The 17,527-nt window shown below is 39.5% G+C and overlaps 1 protein-coding gene across 14 annotated transcripts in view; it reads left to right on the top strand.

Moving 5' to 3' along the window:
- Positions 1 to 17,527, top strand: part of PCDH15 (protocadherin related 15) — an 862,106-nt gene that overhangs the window by 728,029 nt on the left and 116,550 nt on the right. For all 14 annotated transcript variants that reach the window (XR_006165419.1, XM_042793586.1, XM_042793412.1 and 11 more), the window contains 2 exons: positions 6,673 to 6,978; positions 8,158 to 8,388. Coding sequence is in view for 13 of the 14 variants with exons in the window: in XM_042793586.1 (XP_042649520.1) it covers positions 6,673 to 6,978; positions 8,158 to 8,388 (537 nt within the window). In the remaining variant the exon portion in view is untranslated. The remainder of the gene's footprint in view (positions 1 to 6,672; positions 6,979 to 8,157; positions 8,389 to 17,527) is intronic.

The raw sequence follows: 17,527 nt of genomic DNA, 5'->3' as shown, positions 1-17,527 counted from the left end.
CTTTTGGAATTTTGGGAAAAAGAAAAATTCTGAATTTTTATGGATGACTGATTTTCCTTTCTTAAAATATTTTCAAATATGTCAGAAGCTTTTCAAATATCTGTGGCCTCTTAATGCATCTGGGAGATGTTAATTTTGTCCTATGAGCACAAACAGTAATCTCCCTGAAAAGTAAGTACAAAATCCAATTTCTCACTCCCACCCACACTTTATTTGCTATTTGACACAATTGAGGGGCTTGTGAATCTTTTAAATAATACTAATACTAATACTACTAATAATAACAACAATAATAACAATAATAACAATAACAATAATAAACCCATCAAAATGATAATAATAATAATCATCATCATCATCATCATCATCATGTTATCTTCCATGAAAACAATAACCCATCTCCTACCAACAGCATCCTTTGTATCCTCCAGCACAATTTCCATCCCTCCCTCGAGCTGCAGTCTTTGCTGCAGCACTGGAGAGGCTGTTGGAGATCAGGACCTTTTGTTGGGGTGAGTGGAGATCATGGAGAACTTCTGTCCCTGAAGACAACCCGAAGGAAAATTTAATCTGGAGGAGGTTGGGTTGGTGGCAAATTGATCCCTAAGAAGTGTTTCAACTTGCAGCTTTAATGAAGGGTTACCTGTCATGTTTGTCTCTGCTTTATAGACAAGTATGAATAACAACACACTGCCTTATTTTGCTGTTTTCCAGCTCCAGCAGTCCAAGCATAAATCTTCAATTAACCTGCTTAAATCCTGTTACCGATTGTCAGCAAGAGTTGTGGATATTAGTAGGAGGTTTCTTTTGAAAAGAATGATAATGATATAATTAATACTGTTGACATTTAAGCAGTTGTCATTATATTTCAGAGTTAATGATCCTTCAAGAGATATTTTGGTAATTCAGTTCTCCCAGAATTGTGTTTTCAAGCTGTTTGAGATGGAGGAAGATAATTCGTCACTCTGGAACACTGTTGGATTATATTCATGAGGGCTTCTGAGTAATGTTAAAGCATAGTTGATAATGCAAATTTTAACTTACCACAATAGCTAAAGGTTGTCACCTTGTAGATTCCTCAGTATATAGCTATCCTCAGTAAGCGTGGGACGTATTATCTGGGAAATAAAGATCCATTTACATCCCTAGATTTTCAGGTTTGTTTTATCATGTAGTGCTTTATAAGTTAGCCCCATAAGAGATGGAGATGAAAGTAGTCATGTAGATCTGAGGAGTTGCAAGAATAACAGTAGTTATCAGTGACTCTTCAGAGGAACATGCTTTTCCTAATTCTGAATAAACATAATGAAATGGGAGAGGTAGAAACATGCACCTTATCTTTCTGCATCTCTTGCAACATTGGGAAGAGGAGCCAGTCAGCAAGGGATTATTTTGTTTCTTTTTTTTTTTTTTTTTTTTTTTAATCTAATTTATACTCCTGCAGATGCTCTCAGTTTAAAGAAAATAGATTACCTTAGACCTAGGTAAAGCAGGCTGCTCTATCCTGACAAAATCCCATTTGGTTAGGCCACACTGACTTAGGTGAATTTATGAGCTCTTCAGCTATGTAACACTGATGTAGTAAATTTGCCTATCAGGCTGCTTGAACCAGTTTCGGTAAGAACAGAGGAAAACCTCTGAGCGTGCAGAGGGATAGTTCTGAATTTTTCTTTTACCCACAATAGCAAAATCGGCTTAGTTTCCTATCCAGACTTACCAAGTGTGTTGCATGGGATTGCAGGTGATCACACACCTGCCTGTGTTGGCAGATCATGGGGGTAACACGATGGGTGGGAGCTCGGGGGTTGCAGCAGTGCTCGTGTGATGGCTGAGAGTGCCTCAGGCTCCATTGCTCTCTTGCTTGTTACCCGGCTCTGCCTCTACAGGCACTTGAACTGATACTTTCCTTCCCTCAGAGAGCTGTAAGGGTGAGGAGAAGGAGGACTTGGGTTAAAGCTGGATGCAACAAAAAAATCTATCAGGAAAAGAAGGCAGAAATGAGTAGGTTCTTTCTTCAGTTGTCTGGTCTTGATATCCCACTGTGTCGAGGGAAATGAGAGTGATCGTCTTGGGAAACGTGGATTATCACTTGTGCTGCCGTCAACTTTGACAGCTTTGGCTTATTGTGGGGGGAACAAATGTGTTCTGCACATATCCTACGCATACACGCAAGATCAGATGTGTAGGGGTGTGAAGCTAGAGTGAGACAGAGACTGCACTATAAGTAACAGAAAGAAATCTGGCCAATTTTGATCTCCATGTTTGCCTTGATCTTTTTTACTCCTAATGGACCTTACCTAATAGAATAAACTATTAAGAATAACAGTGTAGCCCAGAGAAAAACAATATCTGTGATTTGTACTTCATTGTTACAGCTGCAAACGGACAAGAGAACTGGTTGCTGGAAAGATCCCAGAGCTGCCATCCTTTCATACCTCCTAGTAGATAGATTTGGGGAGCAATTGGAGAAAGCACTGGCTAGAAAAGTCAGAAGCAGATGGCAAAAACATCAGGGAGAGGTTCTTGATCTGAATTTGTAGCGTGTTGTGGCTCAAATTAGAGGAGCTTACTCCTTTAGTACTCTGTGTCTGTTTCTGGAAAGGCTGACATGGCCAGTTATGCCCACGAAGCCTGAATTCATACCTGCAATGCCTTGTGCAGAAGCTCAGACAGAGCCTGGAGCATCATAATCCCAGGGCCACCACACTTTACCTGATGTGAAACAAGCGTGAGACTCGCTGTGGTCTGGGATTGGCATGGGTTGGCTGGCTGGCTGAGGACGGACAGCTCAGAAATTAGTTGGGGAGCAGATAACCTCCAGGGAACACAGAGAAGGGGTGTGAGGAGAGGACACGTACACCGCAAACAGCTCTCCTCCTGTGAGTGCTCATCTGGTTATGCAGATGGTGTACCCCCATGCAGCTCCTGCAGTTGGATATTTTTTCATCCTTATTCATATCCAGTGGGTGGTCATATGCAAGTCTTCCCCTCCGTGTAGTAGAGATGACAGAAGCAGCGTGTGCGGCTCTGTCTCTCAGATCCTCTCAGCCATTTATGGTGCTGGAGGAAATTCTCACCAGCTCCAGGGTTTGAGATGCAGTGACACTATTGTCCTGCCTTGGGATCTTTTCCATTACTTTTTAAATTGTCCTCTTTTTGCTGGTTCCCTCTTCTTGTTTGTTTGGGTTTTTTTGTTTTTGTTTTTTTTTTTTTTTTTGTTCTCAGTTTCTATGGTGTCTGTCTCCCCTGCGGCCTTTGAGGGCTGTTGCCTACAGCAATCACGCCTGCTGTTCCTGCTGCCTCGACAAAACCTGCATTTCTTGTATGAGCAACATCTGCAAGGCTGTGAAGAGATTTCTGCCTGTAAATAGATCTGTAGCTCCTTTTAAGACCTGCTATCATCTGGTGGCCCTTTGCCAACTAATGCTTCAAGACTCTCGCCGTGCTTCTTATGTGCAAATCAGTGATGATAAGTTGTTGGGCGTAGGAATGTGCTATTGCCTCCTTTTAGTCCTGCCATAGTCTCCTTGGCTTTGTCTTTGGGCCTTTCCTTGACACTCAGGTAATATAGAAATGAAACATTTGCTTGCTTCTTTCCACCTCTGGTAACTGTATAACCAGGTAATTCAGCTCAGTGTTGGTAATGAGCAAATATTATTAAATTTACTGAGATGTTGCTGGCTTCTGTTTTAAGGGTAGTGATAAAGCAGGGCTGGATTTTGCAGTAGGACGTTCTGAAAGCCCAGCTCCTCATGCAGACTTAGGGTGCATGCATGCCAGCTTGTACCTGGCGACAGAGTGCGGGGTTGAAATTGGGATGACTTGAAGACATCCGTTTTGATACAAATCAATAGCTACAAACAGGAACAGATAGTAACCATTCCACCAGCAAGTCCTTTGAGTACTTCTCCATGGAGCTGTTGCCCACAGGCTCCGAGAAGCCCTGTGAAATGATTTTCATGTGGAAAGAGATAATTTTGTATACCCTTCAGATAGGATTCTTTTAGAAAAGAGATTAAACGCCTTTTCTTTCATATCCATAAAGAGTACATTATCTCTTTTCAAGTTTTTAGTGATAAAATGTTAATTAATGGAGATCTTAAACTGTAGAAGTGATATCATTTGGTAAAATAATAGCATTTTCTTTAAGGCAGGAAAAGAAGTGGGGACAGGGAAAGGCTGTTGTGGGATATAAAAGCCCCTCTGCTGTGTGATAGGCGAGTCTGGCGAGGAGAAGGCAGCCCCTGGCACGGGCTTGGCAGCCACCACAGATGACATTCTGGCCTTTGCAAGTCTCTTGGGGTCACAAAGGCCAGGTAGGTTGGATAGTGCTTGTACAGCTTGTTGAAACTTGTCAGCTTTGCCCTTCTCCTCAGCGGCTGTGCGTGGTGTTCACCGAAGATGGGTAACACGAAGCGCTGCCCAAGCAATGGGATGGCAGCTTTGTAAATAGGCAGTAGTCACCTGCTGTAATGCCACAGATAGAGCAGGAAGTTTGGAGAGAAGCTGTTTTGTTTTGTTTTGTTTTGTTTTTTTATCTAATAGATGATCAGGGAATCCATATGGTAGAAATTTTAGTGGACAAAGTGCAGCAAACTTGTTTGAGGGTTCAGACAGAGCATCCTTCTGAAATTTGAATTTGCCCCATGTTGTGGAAGCACAGGACTAAGATACATAAAAATGCACAATGCTAAGGCTTGTCTTCACGTGTCTTTGGTTGAATTCTCACCAGTATTATGGTGGTACTGTAACAATTAATTTGATTTAATAATGATGATTTGCCTGCTATTCTGCATGGAAACAAATCAGTCCTGCAGAATGTGGAAAAGATGTTCATGCCCAAGGATGTACACAAATGAGTTTACAACATACATAGTCGTGTTTTTAGGAACGTGACTGTAAAGCCTGACATCTATTTGAAAGTAATTTTACTTTCCTAAAAAAATAGGTTTGTCTATTTAAAAACATACTTCCAAATTAATCTTAAATTAAAATGTTACCTGGTTTATTCTCATAATTTCCAATGGTAGTAGTATTTCAGATTACTCTTGGAGATTTTAAAGGGTTTTTTTGGTTGGCTTTTAACTCTGTCTGTTTAGTATCAATTAATTGCTATGATATGGCTTTGGCTTAAATTAGAGGCTAAGTATGAGGACTGACCTCACACGAGTGTTGGAGATTAAGTCTTGTGAAGGTGAATAGTGCTGCTAGTGTCTTATCCAGAAACTCTGTGACTTACTCTGCATTTCCTGTGCTTTGCTTTTCTTTCGATGAGGCTAAGTGTCTGTTACTGTATATTTTAAACTTTTCTCCTTGATTAGCTTTCTGTTGATTTTCCAGTACAACATCTAGGAGGTCTTTCTGCCCCAAATCAGTTATTTCTATGGAGGAAATAGAATCGATTGTAAACTAAGCAAATCAACCATACGTTGAAAGATGTCAATTAAAAGGAAGTGTTATCCATAGACTGGTCATTATTAAGTTGTAGTCATTGCTGCTTAGCACATTGATGTAATTCAGGGGGAAAGCACAGTGAAATTTCTTTTATTAACAATTTTAATTAACTTTTAATTGATTTCTAAGAAGATAAATCGTTTCATTACAAAGTCTTACAATGAATTCCTTCACTGGAATTAAGCATTCATGAAAACTTACTGACAATTGTTCTGATAACAAAACATGAAAATCTCTTATGATCTTCCCAGATGTCTGTAGCCTCATTTAGGAAGTCAAATAAATGAAAATACCTTGCTCGCATAATGCCCTTTGTCTAATTTACATAATGTTATTCAATATGGCATAATTTAATTAAGAGGAAGAAAAATAACAGGTCAGCATCCAGATTATGTTGAGGGCCTGGTAGCTCTAGAGAAACATATGAATTTTGTCCATCCCTACAAGATCAGTTTATGTAATAGAAAGAATTATTTGGCTGATACTGAAATTTGAGACATGGTTCAGTATGTGAGAACAAAGATATCAACTGTACAAAATCTAAACAGTTTTCTGTTGTAATCACCTGCCTCTTTTGTGTGTGGAAGAATAAGGATGAAACATGATAGCGTTTTGTTTTGAAGAGCACAGTAAACAAACTATGGAAAACTAAGTAGTTCTTCAGAGAGCAATGATGAAGATATGACTAAATGTAACAAACACGTTAAGTGAAATGAAAATTTCTAACTAGTGTGTCCATTCTAGCTATCTGCTGACTGCATCTGGGCATATACTCCATAATGATGTGAGCAGCAGTGAAACACCAGAAACAGTGTAAAATAAAAAAATTCCCCTCAGACACAACCTCACACTGAAGATACTTCAGCATTAGAAGTATCTGAGGGCCTGACTTTAAAGGCACCTAGTTTGTTCTTCTGCTTACGTGCACAGCTGTCCAAGGCTGAGCAACTAAATGTGTATCTTCTCCTGAAGTCCAGTTGGGATCCAGTAAACCTATCTTCTGTCACTGCAAAGTAAGAGATTTTGGCCTGCGGGATATTTTATCTTCAGCAAAACATCAGAGGGAGACAAGCTGCTGTAAACAAGAAATGCTGAATTTCACGCAAGCATTAATACTCTGTAGAATATTTCCCTAGCTTGCTTTGTTGCTCCCATGTAGGTATGTCCCTTGTATTTACAATGAGCATTAAAACATGGCACTTCTTTCTTTTTCTTTAGGCTACAGACGCAGATGCTGGTGTTAATGGTCAAGTTCATTACAGTTTGGCAAACTTCAACAATCTTTTCCGAATCACATCAAATGGTAGCATTTATACGGCAGTTAAACTGAACCGAGAAGTAAGGGACTATTATGAACTTATTGTTGAAGCAACAGATGGAGCTGTGGATCCCCGTCGTTCAACACTAACTTTAGCGATCAAGGTGCTGGATATTGATGACAACAGCCCTGTTTTTACTAATGCTTCATACACTGTCTGTGTGCCAGAAAATCTACCACCAGGCACTGTCTTCCTGCAAATAGAGGTAAGAAAGCATTATGGAGTGAAGGAGATGTTTTGTAAATGTTCTGCAATACTAAGCGTGTTCTTATTTAACTTGTCAGTGAGACTGCAGTGAAAGGTTGAAAACTGGAGGCGGGGGGGAAGTTATAATACCTAAAAGACTGAAAAATGCATGACCTTTAGACATTTTTGAAGCTGAGATTGATTTGGAAATAAGAGCAATTGTTAATAAACAAACAAACAACAAAACCTACACTACTATTGTAATTTCCTGGAATATTTTCCTACACATTTAAAGTGCTTTTGATTTGTTTTTGAAAGCTTATTATATTGCTTCTACATGTTTACATTAGTAGGAAAAAAGATCTTTATCTCAGCTGATTTAGACATTTAAGTCAAACCTAGATGTGTAACCTCACCTTATAGGTAATGGAGATAAATAGTTGCTTCCAGAAGCAATTCATCCAATACCAAGATCATCATCTGAGATAGCTGGGGTAAAGTGGGGACCTGGCTGCGTTGTCTTCTCTTCACTGACTGTAAAAGATACTTAGAGAACTGAGAGTTAATTGTTCAAGGATGAACTAGATCTCTAAAGACAGCTGCGATTCTCTTCCTGCAAGCAGTCTATATATCCTCCTGATGTTTTGTTCAGCACCCTTTAATGGGGAGAATCTGTCCTGAGACAATTTCAACAAGCATGATTTTCTCTGAACCTGACTGCAGATAGTTCTAATGTCAAATTACAGATAAAGCAATCGCACAATATTCCTTATCCTGATGTAAATTAATATTCTTTGTCCAAATACTGGAATTAAATAAAAACAGACCATGCTGCCATATGAGGGTGAGGTCAGACGTCTGCTTAGCCTAGTGTCCTCTCCTTGGCAGTGGCAGGTGCCCAGGGAAGAGAACAAGAACAGAGTGAGCTTCCAGTGACTGCTGCTCAGAATATTGTGCTCGTTTCCTGTGGTGGGTGTCTCTGTATTGTATAACCTTAAGTGGATTTGCCTTCCTTGTGTTTGTGCAATGGTATTAATTATATCAAATACTATTAGAATAACATAATGAAATTAAGTTTCTTTGCAGTAGCTTGCTTTTTTATGTCCCTTAAATCTAGTAGGGACATTTTATCAAAATTGATTTTTTTTGTTTGCTTTGCACTTTTTTTTTTTTTTTTTTCCTGTATGTCATGCTCTAGGCAAAGGATGTTGATCTTGGTGCTGATGTTAACTATCGAATACGGACACAGGAAGTGGAAGCATTAGAGCATTTTGCACTGAACAAATATACAGGCGAGCTATCGCTTTTGAAGTCCTTGGATTATGAAGCATTCACTGACAGAGAAGCAAGCTTCACCTTTCTTGTGGAAGCTTTTGATAGCAAGGGCACTATGCCTCCTGGTCTCGCTACTGTCACAGTGAGAGTAAAGGTAAGAGGAATAACTTGTCAGTTGATTGCATCCTCTGCTATTTGTTATAAAATACTTCATCAACTCTTACAGGTGTCCTGATGAAACACCAGAGCATGGTAGCAGTATGTCTGCTTTTCTGCTTTTTCACTTGTGTGAAGCCACTGCCTTTTTCTGACAGCAACATGTTCGCTTAAACATACACTTTAAAACAGCTGTAGTTACTTTGCTAAATGCAATTACGTAGTTAGATCTTGGTTGTAGATTCATGAAGTACAAGAATACATGAGACACACATAAACGTTTAGTCCTTTAGAATCCCTGAAAGGTTGAAATAAATACCTAATGGAATTGTTTGCCAAAATGACACCATCATGTTTCAGTTAAAGCTCTCATAAATTGTAATTTTATGAACCATTCAGGTGTACTGAGTGCTGATGTGACACACCACATCCTATATTTCAGAGTCTGCTGCTTGAAAATACAGAGCCGCAAAGGAACAAGCTTATTTAGTGGTCTTGCACAATTAATTGTTTTCATGCAGCGAGTTACAGCATCACCTCTGGGTTTCAGTTGCCTCACTACTAATATGGGGATAATGGTATTCTGTTTGGTAATGATCCACAAATGAAAAGCATTTGTAGCTGAAACATTAGCACTTACCCATCATAACTTGGTTGATGTATTCATGTTCAAGAGGAGAGGATATTTTAGATGCTCTAAATCATGTCTCCTTGCATTTACAAGGTGCAGTTCTGGAGCCAGTCGGGTCAGTCCTTTCTTGCAGCTGCTTCATTTTTGTTGATTTTGTCAGTGAAGAACTGTGAGCTGTGGGAAAGAGAAGAGTTTAATTACTCATATTTTAGCTAAAAAGCAAAAATTGTAGCAGGAACAAAAGCGTAGCTCACAAATATGAATTTCATGTCTGACAACTTCAGTTTAAATGTAAGTCTGTGGAAAGTATTTAGCATATATGAATCAGTCTTGGGTTTGGTTTACTGTGTATCTGCAGATGCTATGAATTGCCACATGATTTTGAGTAATTCTGTTTGTCAGTCTCTACTGAGCTCAGAATTATTTTAGGGAGAGTAAATGTCTCCGGTTATTATCTTTGATGACAACGTAAGAAGGCGTCTACAATACCTCTCTGTCTCTGCCAGATTTCTCAGACTGAGATGCGGGTCACCTATTTCCTAATAGTTTGTTCTCTTCCCTGGCAGTTTCCAAGTCAATCAAAGAAAAACATAGTTTTTTACATCATTCCCTGAGCCTTCTCTGTTATACTTTTAAGGAAGTTGCTCAAACTTGATTTTACCCCAAAAGAAACTTTTTCCCAGCACAGGGACTTTTTGAAAGAATTAAGTGTTTGGGCGAGCTTGGGTATTTTTGTTGGATTTTTTTCAAGGTACTTGTTTTCAAATAGGAATGTATTCAGAGAAAAGCTGTAGTCTGCACCACAGGGCTGACCCAGCTGTACGATTGTGTGTTTGTATTGTATTCGTTAATGACAGGGATTAATTAATTAATGACAGGAGAGCAATACAGTCCAACTTGGTGGTCGTAGTGTAACAGCAGCTTGTGTGTTGTCAAAGGAGGTGGTGTGGGAATAGGGAGTTTAAGAAGGGGATTAGTAGGATCAAAAAATAGGTTTCTTGTTTTCCTGGAAACTCTACCCACACATGAACAGCAAAAGAGGAGCATGATGATACTTGTTTGGAAAGGCAGTATGTGAGAGACTGGAATTCAGGGCTGGAGCCAAGAGTAACAATTTCTGCAGTAGAAGGTGTTAGGCTGGGGACAGAATGGGGCCTGAAAGTCAGGACAAGCAGCTTATATTTTAAATGAGAAAGAAAAAAATTCAAAGGGATTATTGAGTATTGTCATAGGTTCAGGTTGACTTTTGCAACGGATCAGTGGACATAGTTAAGTATTATATATATTGCTAGGATTAAGATAATGCTTGGGTTCCAGCTTTGAGTGACAGGTAAAGCAGTAGTTTTTTGAGTGGCTGTTGAGAGAATGGGGGAGGGTTCGTGGAAATAAAACATTTTTAGTGTTTCATTTTGTTGGGCAGATGTCATTAATGAGTTAAACGTCAGATAGTAGAAATTTAGAACCTTGGCCACACGAGATGCCTGGAATAGAAAGAATGGTTTCACTTGAGGTTGTAGATGAACTTTCCAGATACAGAATTTACAGGGGGCAAGAGGAGGGGAAGGTAGAGATTGAAAACAAAGCCTTGTGCTACCCCTGTGTGAGAGGAGAAAGATCCACATGAGAACACCTTGAATGGTTGATTCAAGAGACAGAGCAGCAGGAGAGGGGTGCAACATCTTGGATGCCAAGTGAAAGCAAGATGAAGATCAGGCCTCAGCTGTGGAAAGAAATACAGAAGTAAAAAGTGCATTGTTTGGCTTTGTTCTTACCGGAAAAAGACTGATATTCCCCCTTGTTCTGAAGCGGGGAGAGCTGATGTGCCTTCGCCGGGGGTGAAAAGTTCTCAGGAGCACAGAGGTGAAGTTCCCATGAGGACAGAGGTGGTGTACACCTTGTAGAGGGCCATCGGCACCGCATCCTGGTGATCTGACAGAGGGAACTGGTTCCTGTCCAGCAGCCCAGTGACGGTGTTTACGGGGCACTGAATTGGCCCCGAGGTCGTGAATGCATGATGACATATATAACATGTGTTACGTAGTGGTCTAGAGCCTCGCACATAGTGTGTTGCCAGATTTCCACCCAGGCTTTTCTTCCTCTGCAAACTTAACCACAGTCCGAGCTGCTGCTCTGGGGCATGGCTAAATAGATAACTCCCAATGAGCATGTTCACTGTTTCACTGGAGTAATTTGTAATTTTTTGTTGACCAATGAAGATGCCTGCCCAGGGAATTGAAGGGGTTCTCACGATTTCTGCCAGACCATCTTCCAGATGAGAGCTTGTGTTCAGGGACAAGGTGCTCCTTGGTCTGGGGATGTCCATCTCGCCACCTTGGCTCTGGAGGAGCTCTTCCCTCCTGCTCAGCCTGGCTTTTGCTTCTACTCTGGGACCAGGAACTGGATGTGTGTTTCCTCGTAGTAGTAAGTGTGCTTTCACTTCATTTAGAAGATATTATTAGAGTAGTTATTTTAGTATAGCATTTGTGACCCCAAATAGGAAATAAATCAAGTGCCGATAAACTGTAGGCCCTAACCTAACAGTTGTGCAGATTGCGGTCTTTAAAGACACAAAATTGAACTAGAGAAAGCCAGAAGCAAGCATTAAGGCAATAGTGGGTCCAAGCATGGAGTTAATGTAACTGTTGAGGATTCGGTCCCTATAATCCTCAGAGCATTATTTTTATTACAGAGGTCTCCAAGTCCTTTTGGGCTTATGCTGCTCTGTTAACATTTGTCATTTTCCACAGTCTAGCTCTTAACTGAAAGCATTGTAATTTTTACTGTGTAATAGGATTCTGTTAGCCAATTATGGACAATGTCTGATGGTGTCACATATCATTTATGTGATATAAAACTGAATGTGCAGCAGTGTGGTATACCCATAATCACACAGCTCTTTGTGGCTAGGAGGAAGGTGGATACACACAGTGATTTTCTTTAGACTCTCGCTTTCAGCCTTTGGCATGACAAGTTACAAATAGTTTGTATTAACCTTCCCTGAACTTGATCAAAACACAGATCGCATAGCAGAATACTCACTGCAGAAAAAATAACGTAATCTGTTACCTGCACCTCCGTATTGAGATACATTATTGGCCTCTGCTGCAGCCAAATGGCCCTTTGCATCGAATGGATGTGTTACAGCTCTTCCACTGAAGAAAGCCAAAGGTAAACTAATGAATTGTTGCATCCTTTTTAGTATTACTGAGGAGGAATAATATAAGTGGCATTGATTTCTTCTTGCCAGAAAGATGCAAACCACCTAAAAAAGACATAGATTTTTCTTTTTTTCCCCCTACTTCTAAGATTCCTCTCGCTGCTTTCGTAACTTTTCACCATAACCTGAAAGTAGTAATTAGTCATCTTGTCTGGGGACAGCATAGGAGATTGCACAAGTGTTGATCCAGAATAAGCAGAGATCTGATCTGTACCCAAGAACACAAAACTTTTTATTTTTTCCAGGTTTTATATATATGTGTGTGTGTGTATATACGTAATTTTATATATATAAAATATACATATAATTATACAGGTTAGGCATAGTAAATTTTATTAGTCTTGAAAAAAGGGATAAAAACCTTAGCAACTCCAAGAAACAATTTGTATGCTATTTTTCAGTGGTTTGCCACTGTCGAGGCATAATTTCTCTCACCATGAGAACAGCAGAGATTTGCATTCACTCAGTGTCAGAGAGGGCTGAGTTGTTTGCTAAGAGTGCCTGCAGTGCCTGTTGTAGTACACACAAGCATCCTCTCACAATATAAATGTTTCCCAGCATTGGAAGGAGTGAAATCATTACTGTTCCAATGGTGTGCTTATTATTAGGATTTAGCATTTGGAAACAATTACTATGGTAATTGTTAACAGAATCAGGACTAACCTTTTTTCAAGTTTATATTGCCGTTAAATGAGTAATGTGTTCTTAAATACATAAGAATTTCTGTATCATGGGGCCTGTGAGGTACTTGCATATTTTATGCTGTGTCCTCTTCTTATTACCGGCATTAATTTTGTATTACTTTATGTCTCTCTCTTGTTTGTTATAATTGCTTTTTCTCCTCCTTCTGAGTTCTGAGATTGGTTTTCTTTTTAGTTTTTGAAGTAGAGAATGTAGTATAATGAAGCCATTATCTCTGGCCAATGATTCAAAGTGATAGAGCAACAAGAATAAATAAACCCAGATCTATATGTTTCTAGAAATGCAATATTATGAGGCTGCCATCCAAATATTTCGTCTAATTCCTACCATGCCTTAATCCCAGTGAACTGTTATAAACATTATACAATGAATTTCCAAATTTAGTGAAAGCAACTATAGCCGTGAGCATCAATATACATATTGCTATCATCAGAGAGTACACAAACTGCAACTGTCAGACTCGTTTTTCAAGAGAAGCATGCCATTGAGAAGTTAGAAGGCATCATACGCTTTAGATCATGCATTATATGTGTTGCTTGGTATTTATTGTGGGGGTGAATTCGAGTCTTTCATAATCACTATGCTAAGTCTTCCCTTCCTTGGGAGCTTTGCCTAAAAGAAACAAACCATGAAGAAATGTGTAAAAGCCGAGTCTCTGTCCCTGGGCTGGTTGCTCTGAGTGCCCCGTCATCAACGCGACCGCTCATGCGGGCCGTCGCGTTCCAGTCGGACGCAAACGGCATGACCTTGGCTGTAATGATGCCGTAGGAGTGCAGAGCTCCATCCTGCTTACACAAGAAAGCGCCTTTTCTTCTTCTGACAACTTAAACCTCAAACCGGAATGAGGAGAAATAGACTTTGTTTGATTTTCTAGGGTGGGAGGGTTAGAAGCAGCTGCATGTTTGTGGATGAATCACCCTCTCAAACCAAATAGTCGGAGCCAGCTGTAAAGCAAAAAAAAAAAATAAAGGTGTATTGGAGGAAGTATGCAGGCACCCAGCATTTGAGACAGCTGGAACAAAATGTTACAGCAGGACCCTCTCCTCTCACAGAGCACGTCAACTGTACTTCTGCAGAGAGCTGGGGAGAGAGTGGCTTTAACCTCCATAAAATGCTTCAATTATCACTCGGAGAGAATGGAAGTGGGATCCACAGGCTGTCATTAGGGAGCAGGGGGGACACTGTGGTTCAAACCCTGCTCCGCCAGATGTTTAAATAGCCAGGCGTTTGTGTGGCTGCCACTGCTTTCTCTTCCTGCAGGTATTTAGTAGAAATTCACTCCAGTCTTGTTTCTAATGAGCAGGTGAGCAGTAATACATCATTGCTTCATTATGGTGGGATTTCGTGTTATGGTGAGATTTAATTACAATAATAATGAAGATTTTCTGCCAGAAATTATACGGATAACGAAGGACATGGAAGATAAAAGTCATTAATGAATCAAAGTTGAACACGTCATCAGTTTCTAATGTTTCTAAAATAAAACTTATGTTTTTTCAATAAATTAACATCCATGAAGTTAATCCTTTCTAACATGTAATGAAAACCATTTCCCGTTTAAAGAATAACAGAGCAGTCCAGCACAGCAGCAGCACATAAGTTACAGGAAGGTTAAAAAAATGAGCTATATTGCCTCCAAAATGTAACTGCTTGTTTATCTCTTTTCTAGTGGCATTAATGGAATAACGGGCATGGTGTTGGACTACAGTGCCAGTAAACAGATGGGGTTTTTTTCAATCTCAACTTATCTGTTCAATCATCTGCTAGTCATTTATTGCCTCGTATATTCCACTATGAATATTGTCCCTTAATTTATATTATGAGCTACTTTAGGGCTTGCTGAGCACTAAATATGAAGAAGAGGCAGTTACACCATGTTAACAAGACTCTATTTTGTATAGCTTCAAAGAACCCTGTGTAAGGAAGCACTGCACCCAATTACAGACAGAATTCAAAGTGCCACTTCATACAGTTTGTCAAATTATCTTGTCAGCATCATCACAAAGATTTTGAACTTGCTCCTCAAAGTTACTCAGCACTGCTTGATTTTCTAACCTCAGTCCTTCGGAATTAGTCACTGTGGTTGATACATAAATCTAAAAGATATTTCAAACACTTGTGGCAAAGCTAGGAGTTGTTTTCAAGTTGTGGCTCACTGCAGTGGATTTAATGTAAATGTAAAATTGAACTGATACCTTGGCAAATCAAACTGTAGGCTCACAAAGAAAGGTTTGCTTGCAAACTTTGTTGTGTAGCTCAGAGGATGAATGTACTGGTGAGATGCATGAACCTTAAAGGAGAATGTGTGGTATGTGTTTATTATAAGAGGCCAAGAGATTACATAAGGAATGGAAAGAGACTTCAAGTTCTTGATACTCCAATATCTGGTGGAATTAGGTACTTTTATATACATATATTTTACATATATATTATACTGATATATATCTTTTTAATATATTTATATTATTTATTCTGTATTATTTATAGGTATTTATAATATATTTATTCTCTATATAATCTTTATTTTTACATATATATAAAAATGTGTATATATGGACTGGTATCCTGTGGCATCACTGAAACAGGACTGAGGGCCCCGACTGGGCTGAAATGGGGTCCTGGGCCCAGGGCAGAGTGTTGGGGGGCCTAGGTGAGACTGGTCCAGGCCATTAAGTGCTATGGATGCCCTTAGGGCCATGATATCTCTTGGCCTTCAGGTTTTTTTTTCATTCTGCTTCTTTAGTAATGAAATATCTTTGTTTTTTTTTTTTTTTTTTTTTTTTTTTAAATAAGGTGTTGAATGACATGTTTCTATGGTTAAAGAATGAACAAGAGGAATAGTGATTTTCAGGTACAGTGATACCAAAACACCCCTTGCCTTTCTGTAGAAGAGTGTCATGGATATAGTAGAGGAATGTTAAATGTGCCCTTGGAAGTCCCCAAACAGCAGGGGATTATTAAACACTTGGAGGCAGCTCAGATGGGAAGCCACCAGCTCCAGTAATGTGCACGTAGACTTAAGTGGCAGATGTTCAAAACAAAATGACAGCAGAAACTTACAGCTACATATCTGTAGTTGTAGAAAAAGATTGGGAAGGTTTGAAAATTTCAGTGTGTGACATATGCTAAGCTTTGAAGTAAATCTTTTTACTTTCTCCCTCTGTGGAATTACGTTATATACATTTAACATCAGTGGAAGGAGGGATTGCTTTAAAAATATTTTTTTTTCTTATTTATTACACTTGTGATAAAAGCCAGCAGAGTGCAACAGGAGCTGTAAATGCCTAATATGCATTTATTAGCTCAGATGCTGTTCAGTCATACTATTTTATATAGCAAGGGAATGTGAATTTCTATTTAGATATAGTTGACTAGAAACCTTGGTATCAGCAGGTGTAATCAGAGTGCAGTCCTACAGTGGTAGGAAAAGCACATGGATGTACTTACAAACTCTTTATGTAAGCATTTACAAACTAAGGAAATGTAATATTTGAGAAGCTAACAAACCTTAATGAGTGGGGTTTTTTTCAACAGGTCAGAAACAGGAGAGTAAAACATTTCCTCAGACTTTTAGAATCTTTACGGTAGGATGCGTTCTGCTAAGTAGTTGAGGAGAGAGGCAAGATGAAAGAAAAGCTTTGTGTAAAATTGAATTTGTAATGCTGGCTCCCCAGGTAGGCATCTCTACACACGTACTCTATTGATAGTGGTAAAAATCAACTAAACAGTGTGATTCTCTTAGTGAATCTCTAGGTAAATCAATAGGATATATGTTTTTGGTGTTGTTTGACAGGGATTTGTCCCTCTGGGACTGTTCAGCAGATTAATAGCTAGATTTTACTGCCATGGAATTACAGCCATTTTAATAAAAAATCAATACTTGATTATAATTAGGTCACAGGAGTTAAAAAAATCAGACTGATTTTAAAAGCTGCGAACCCCCCCAAAACCTAGATGGCTAGATGTAAAAAAGTCTAAGCCAACAGGTTGGTTTCGGTGGGAGTTGGAGGAGGAGAGGCTTCGCTCCCATTTGCTAGGGCTGCCCTCTAGTGCGCTGCAAGCTAAAGGCAGCGAGTTTTTCAGTGCAGCAACAGGGTTCCCTTTGTAGGATAAAAGGGCATTTGCACAAATTATTATGCTTGATGTAGATATAGGTGTGCATACATAAATACATGTATGTACACGTAAATGTATATCAAATACATTGGGGTGTCATCTGGAGTTGGTTTTGTTTGCGTGGAGATAGATGGTAAAGAATTGGTTTTCCTCTTAATTTTTCTCCTACAAACCAAGATTTTTACCAAAGCGTGTTTTCAAAAAAAATGTTTTATTCTTTTGAAAGACTTTAGGTTAGTGGTAATATTCAAAGCAGACAAGCCTGTCACTCACAGTACTGTTGCATGTTATCAATTGCAACACGGTAGCCCTCATGAGCTGGAGCTGGAGCTCCCTGGAGTGAGACGGGGCTGTATCCTGCGCTCATCACAGCAGCCAGCAGGAAGGAGCCGTAATCCCGCTGTGTCAGGCTCCTTCCCACGGGCAGGACCTTCCAAATATCCTGGAACCGCTTTAGCAACTCTTGGTGCA

The sequence above is a fragment of the Tyto alba genome, unplaced genomic scaffold (assembly GCF_018691265.1).
Source record: "Tyto alba isolate M040663 unplaced genomic scaffold, T.alba_DEE_v4.0 Super-Scaffold_1, whole genome shotgun sequence".
NCBI classification, from domain to species: domain Eukaryota; kingdom Metazoa; phylum Chordata; class Aves; order Strigiformes; family Tytonidae; genus Tyto; species Tyto alba.
This window is presented reverse-complemented; position numbering and strand designations above follow the sequence as displayed.